General features: G+C 40.4%; 1 protein-coding gene across 3 annotated transcripts in view; it reads right to left on the bottom strand.

The window, feature by feature from the left end:
* Positions 1 to 515: 515 nt before the first annotated feature.
* Positions 516 to 6,000, bottom strand: part of NUCB2 (nucleobindin 2) — a 28,190-nt gene continuing 22,705 nt past the window's right edge. For 2 of the 3 annotated variants that reach the window (XM_039707416.1, XM_039707418.1), the window contains 2 exons: positions 5,889 to 5,970; positions 1,400 to 4,163 (listed from right to left, as the gene is read on the bottom strand). In XM_039707416.1, coding sequence (XP_039563350.1) covers positions 4,051 to 4,163; positions 5,889 to 5,970 — 195 coding nt within the window. In that variant the 3' untranslated portion in view covers positions 1,400 to 4,050. Of the gene's footprint in view, positions 1,044 to 1,399; positions 4,164 to 5,888; positions 5,971 to 6,000 lie in introns of those variants that run through there. The other variant, XM_039707417.1, reaches the window with a different exon arrangement.

Raw genomic sequence — 6,000 nt, 5'->3', positions numbered from 1 at the left:
GCTTGAGTTGATGGAAAAGGGGCAAAGAATGGAAAGGTCAGTTCTGGTGTGCTGCTCCATCCCTGCCTTTGTCACTGAAAAATATACCAGGCTTAGAAACTAAATTATCTCTGAAAAATTATTTTCCCTCATTGATACTGTACTTTACTAGCAAGTAGGTAGGGTGTTTTTAGCACAGTTTTTGATAGTATAATTCTAAAAACTGTTACTATTGGATATAACTTGATTCTGACAAGTGTAGCTTTTAAGGCATTAGGTGACATTAGGATAATTAATGGTAGATGGTTTTGATATTTGCTGTCTGTGGATGCATAAATAATAGGACTCAAACTCACTCCCTCCTTTCTCATTATGTAAAAATAATTCATTTTTAGAAATGTAACTCGGCTACAGTCAGTGTTGCTGTTTTCAGATGGAACTCTCATTTCACAGCCTTGCTACAACTGGGACCAACCTTAGGGACAGCTCTTGGCATCTGCTGCCTACTTTTGCATAAATCACCAAAGGACAAGCCCTAGTTCAAAGCTTCTTTTGTTTACAAAACCCTACCATACATCATATTTTCCCTAATCCAGATAAATTCACAAGATGGAAAATTCTAATGTGGCTGCATATGGCACCACATCCTGTGGATGTAGAGAGACACCTTGTCCCAGCTATTCCTGACCAGGAGTGCCAAATCTAGGTGCAGAATGCAACCTATAGAATAATGTGTTACTAAGCCATGGGTGTTTCACCTTCTCTGGAACTTCTGTTTTGAATGTGAAAAAGTCAGGCAAGCGTGGGGTGATGTTAAGACACAGTGGCACAGTAGGATTTTAATTAGTTTGTGTTTTTATGAATATAGAAAATTGAGCATTCGAGTACCTAATTAATGAATAGCTACTGCAGTGAGGCAGCTGGTGCCAGGGAAGAACACATCTCTTACATCTTATTTTAAATTCAAATCTTTCCAGAAAGCAAGAAGTGCAGGGCAAACAGGAAGGACTCCTCAGGAGGCTTCAGGGTGACCTAGTTGTGGCCTTTCACTGCCTGAAGGGAGCCTGTAGAAAGATGGAGAGAGACTTTTACAAGGACGAGTAGTGACAAGGGGGAAATGGCTTCAAACTAAAGAGGGCAGGATTAGATTAGATATTAGGTTAGATATTATTTACTGTGAGGCTGGTGAGGCACTGCCACAGGTATCCCAGAGAAGCTGTGCATGCCCCATCCCTGGCAATGTCCAAGGCCAGGCTGGATGGGGCTCTGAGCAGCCTGGCTTAGTGGAAGGTGTTCCTGCCCATGGCAGGGGGTTGAAATGAGATGAAATTTAAGGTCCCTTCCAACCCAGGCCATTCTGATTCTATGAATACAAACCCAGTTCTTGCCCACCCACTAAAAATAAAACACTAAACCTCTGTCACTGTGCTGAGTTTCAGTTTAATCCAGTTAAAAACTAATCTATACAAAGTACAGAGTGGGGCTTTATTTTTTTTTTACATATATTGCACCAGAGATATGAATTTGTACAACGTTAACCAAATTTTACCCCTTCATCCTCCTACCAAAATCCCAGCCAAGTACAAAACTGAATCTCTGCATCTTTGTGGTGGAACTGGTGTCTGTACAAAGTTACAGTTTTGTTGTAATCACCGCCTAAATGAAAAGCAGAATACAGGCATAAGCACTTGTGCCCGTGACATTCCAGTCCCTTATTTCTCTGTGGTTGTAACTTTCCACTTTGAAAGTTACAATTCTTTACAAAGCTCTGGATGTTTGCAAGTAAATAGGATAAGGGGGACAATTGCCAACAGCAGAGTCAAGACCTCACAATCAAATGTATGAGGCTGCACTGAAACTGAAGCTTGAGCATTACACTACAAAGTCATTGTGACATTTAATGGCATCTTAGGAGGCAGAAGTAGCCTGAAGGAATGATTTGTATGGTAGAAATGCCTTCACACCAAAGGTTTCAGTCCTTGAATCTCTACATCTGTGGCTGTATCACTTGTCCTCTGTAAAGCTTCATGTGGGATGGGGAAAACACAGTAAGATTTCCCCTTGCCTTTACCACGACATTTGAATAATTCCCTCTTTGTTTCCCTCCTCACCCTGTTACCCATTATCAGGCTGCAACCCCAAAGCCAGGGCTGTGCCCAGAGAAAGTTCATGGAGCTGTAACTGTGTCTGGGCCCCTCTGCAGACAGATGAGGCTGTTGAAAGATATTTTAGTCTCCAGACAAAGACCAAATCAAACTGGTTTAGAATTGCATAGAAATGACAAACAGTGGACACATCGGTTTTGCAAACTAAAAATGTCATCTACTTGCATAAGGAATAAAAAGAAAATGAGAAATAAGTCAAATTGAGTCATATAAATGAAGGAAATGCAACATGACAACAGGATAAAATAGATAAGGAAACCTAATCTGTTCTGGCACTGAGTTCTGCTGCATTGTGTGGAGAACATGAATATACCCAGGTCAGATGAAAGAAGCCTTGAACATGGAAGGAATGTGCCTGGCTTCCATCAACCAAAGTTCTTCAAAGTGAGAAATTTCCCAAATGTCAATACAAAATGCTAGCAATTGCCCTCTGTTTTTTTGAGTTTGCCTAAAATATTTGAGTCTTATTCTGAAAGGAACATCTTTCTGTAACAGAGATGTGCTTCTGTTTCTTTGCTCAAGCCCCAAAATATCTCTTTTAATGCCATTGTCAGCAGTTAGCCACAGAACAGGAAGGAAATGTAAAGGATGCAGGCAGAGGTGTGTGTATCCGTCCAAAGCCAGCATTATACAATCAGAACAATCCATGTTTAAAAAACAAAACAAAAAAACAACCACAAAAAGCCAAGAAAACAAGGAAATCCACACAGGGCTTACACTTTAGGATAGTTTCAGTTTGAAATGAATGAGAAGCAGGGACACTGGCACACCTTTTCAGCATTATAATAAAAGTGACATGAAAATCAACTTACTCTTGTAAAATCTTGGCTTGCAATACTAGGGACCTATCCTGGTTCAAAGCCAAAATAATACAGTTAAGTAGCACCCCTGGCTTAGGACACTTCCTAACCTTAGACCAACTGCTGAAAGACTCATAAGAGTCAACAGTGAGACCCTTAACAAATCCCAGATTCATGTCTGAGAAGAGCTCTCTGAAGCACATGGTGCACTTTGAAAAATCTGGTTTTATTGCAGGAGGTAGGACAATTGCACAGAAAAAGACAGTGAGTCTTGTTCTGTTTTGCACAATATTTCCATCAACATAAAAAGCTTACTTAATAACATGCAAAATTTTGAGATCAGCTGGCATCTGATGAAAGAAATGGGGACAAAAGTGCTGTCCCAAGGGCCAGTTGAGCTTTCAACTGCTACACAGAATTCATCTCAACAAGGAGGACGGTTCAGATCAGTACACAAGCACAGTATTCCTTTTGAAGGCTTTCAGTGAAATTCTTAGGTTTCTGTAAACATGAAAAATATTCACTGTTCCACATAATTCTTTGCTGTGTTTAAATTTGAGAAAGTGCAAATTTTCTGTGGTTAAGAAATTTCATTTTTATTTGGTCTCAAAGAAGAAAGAGTTTGGTAGTGCTGGAAATAGGCCTTTATCTATGGTCTTTGTTTCCCCATCTTTTGCTTTTCAGCATTTCTGGAAAGAGTTTCTACATCAAACTAGACCTAACTTAACATCCAGGCCTGTTCCCTGTTTCCTCTCTGAGAAGATCCTGATTCATGCCTAAACACAGAATGGCAGACATCTCCTCCCTCTTTGTGAGGGGAGAATTCAACAGCTCAGTCCCCTGGCCATAAAAACCTTTAGTATTAATGGTTTCCTTAATTCCCTTCTCTACTATAGCCTCTACATGATCCCCTTGTGTTTCCTACCAATGCATTTGAGAGAAAATTAATTTAACTTAAAAATCAAATCTGACTGATACTTCATCTGTGACATTCCCGATGATTTTACAGTCTGAGGGAGAAAGTTCATGTTTCACTCTGATTTCCTGTCCCCCCCACCCCTCCCTCCCCAAATAATAAAGATGCTATAAAGTTGAGGCACGAGTGGTTAAGGATGAACTGGATCAGTTCTGACAGCTGGTTCCTGGATGTGTCCTGGTGGTAAAGGCTGATCTCCTCCTGCTGGGTGCTGTGGTGCATCTGCAGCTTTGTGTTCAGCAGCTGGAAAACAAGAGGGCAACCCTTGGTAACATCTCAGTAAACTGGTCCCAAATATGAAAATTCTCTAAATGAAAGTTTCTAGCATAGGGACACTCCAACAAAACCTTCTGTTTTCTGGTTTACAAGTGGAATCAAGAGTTTTCTGTGTGCCTAACAATGAATTGCGATTGAGACCCAACAGACTGCACTATTAGTCAGTGTCACCTCTTAGATTACAAGTTGTTTCTGCTTTCTGTGAAATATTCTCACATAACACATTGTTCTCATAAATCATGTTTTTATGAGATCTTTAATTCCAATATGGGAAGCTTGAAAAATAAACAACTTGCTCCTGTATGTTACTCCTCACTGCATCAGTTCTCACAATGTTATCTCTTTGCCTATGTTTGAGTAATACTAATTTTCATAGTTTGATGAAGATTTCAGAACATGCAGCTCCCTTTCTGGATTTTTTTTCCCCTCAAATTACTCTTAGTAGCTCCAGTGGCCTACAGATTTCAAGTAGTGTCTACTTGGACATGCTTGATTCAGTGAATGAGTAGTGACCAGTTCTGGCTAATACAAAGAATTCTCATGACACCTAATTAAATGACATTGCAGAACGATTTTACATAAAAGAATGTATGTGTTAAGAACATTATCTGCTACAATACTGCTAGTACTGAAAGATGTATCATCTGCAATCACACACACTGGTTTTACTGCAGGCAAGGGGAATTTAGGCTCTTGGAATGAAGGATCATAAAATGAAGTTACCTACAGGGAGTTTCAAAGCAAATAAAAGTCAGAATTAAATAGGTTCTGAAATCTCATCACTTCCCTTCACAGAACTGAGTGGGCAGAATTTCAGGGTACCCAACAAATAAGCTGTAATCACTGCACACAGCTCCTGAGGTCTGAAATCCCACTGCTGGCCCTGCAGGAGCAGTTAAGAGCTCCTAGTCTCGAAATCCTGCCTAGAGAGACCTGAAGCTTGTATTTGAGATCAATGTCAAGAAGTTCTGGAGCTTCACTGATCATGTCAGCACATGAACATGGAAGCCAATAAAGCCAGCATAGTTTCAGCCTTTCTAGAGACAAGAAAAGGCTGATTTATGATGCATGGGGCAGCAGAGCCCAAAGGAAAAAAAAAAGCACAAAAGAACAAAGGAACCCTGGGAAATCTGCTATGGATAAGAAGTGCTAACATATCCATGACTTGTGCTGCCACCAGTGATGAAATGCAGTGATTTTTTTTATGCTACTGCCTTCTCCTGAGGGTGTTGAAGCAATTGGTCATTCATACTGCCCAAGGCTAACTTCTTGTGTCCTGCCACAGCCAGTTGCTGGTAAATTGGCCACTGAGGATTTTAAATGCTTTGATTTGCTCTGCAGCCTCAGACTGCAATGCAGCCGTGGATCACAGGACCTTGTCTTTTGTATGTCCTTGTTCTTCCCTGCATGCTCTAGATCTCAGTATTTCAGACTAATACAACGCAATCCTCCTTTTCTGCCAGCTGGATGCCTTGTGCTAGGACTCTGGTCTTTTACTATGGACTTAAAAGCAGTGAGATTTCAGGAGTACTTAGTACTTACTTCCCTCTGAAAAATAGGTTAGTGAACCTGTCTCCAGAGGTCATTAAAGCTGTATTAAGTTAATAATTTAAACAGAAAATATGGAGGTAGTGACTTTTACATTGCAAATCTGATTTTCAAGTTTGTGTATCTACACAGAAAGACACATACGGGGCTGGATTTTCAGTTCTCCGCCTGGTCCTGCAGGAGGACTTCCTTGCTGTAGTTTCTTTTGTTCCATCTGTTTTACAACCTGGAGAAAAATAAAACACAGCAATTGAAA

This window comes from Passer montanus, unplaced genomic scaffold (genome assembly GCF_014805655.1).
Source record: "Passer montanus isolate IOZ18808 unplaced genomic scaffold, ASM1480565v1 scaffold2, whole genome shotgun sequence".
Classification (NCBI taxonomy): Eukaryota; Metazoa; Chordata; class Aves; order Passeriformes; family Passeridae; genus Passer; species Passer montanus.
This window is presented reverse-complemented; position numbering and strand designations above follow the sequence as displayed.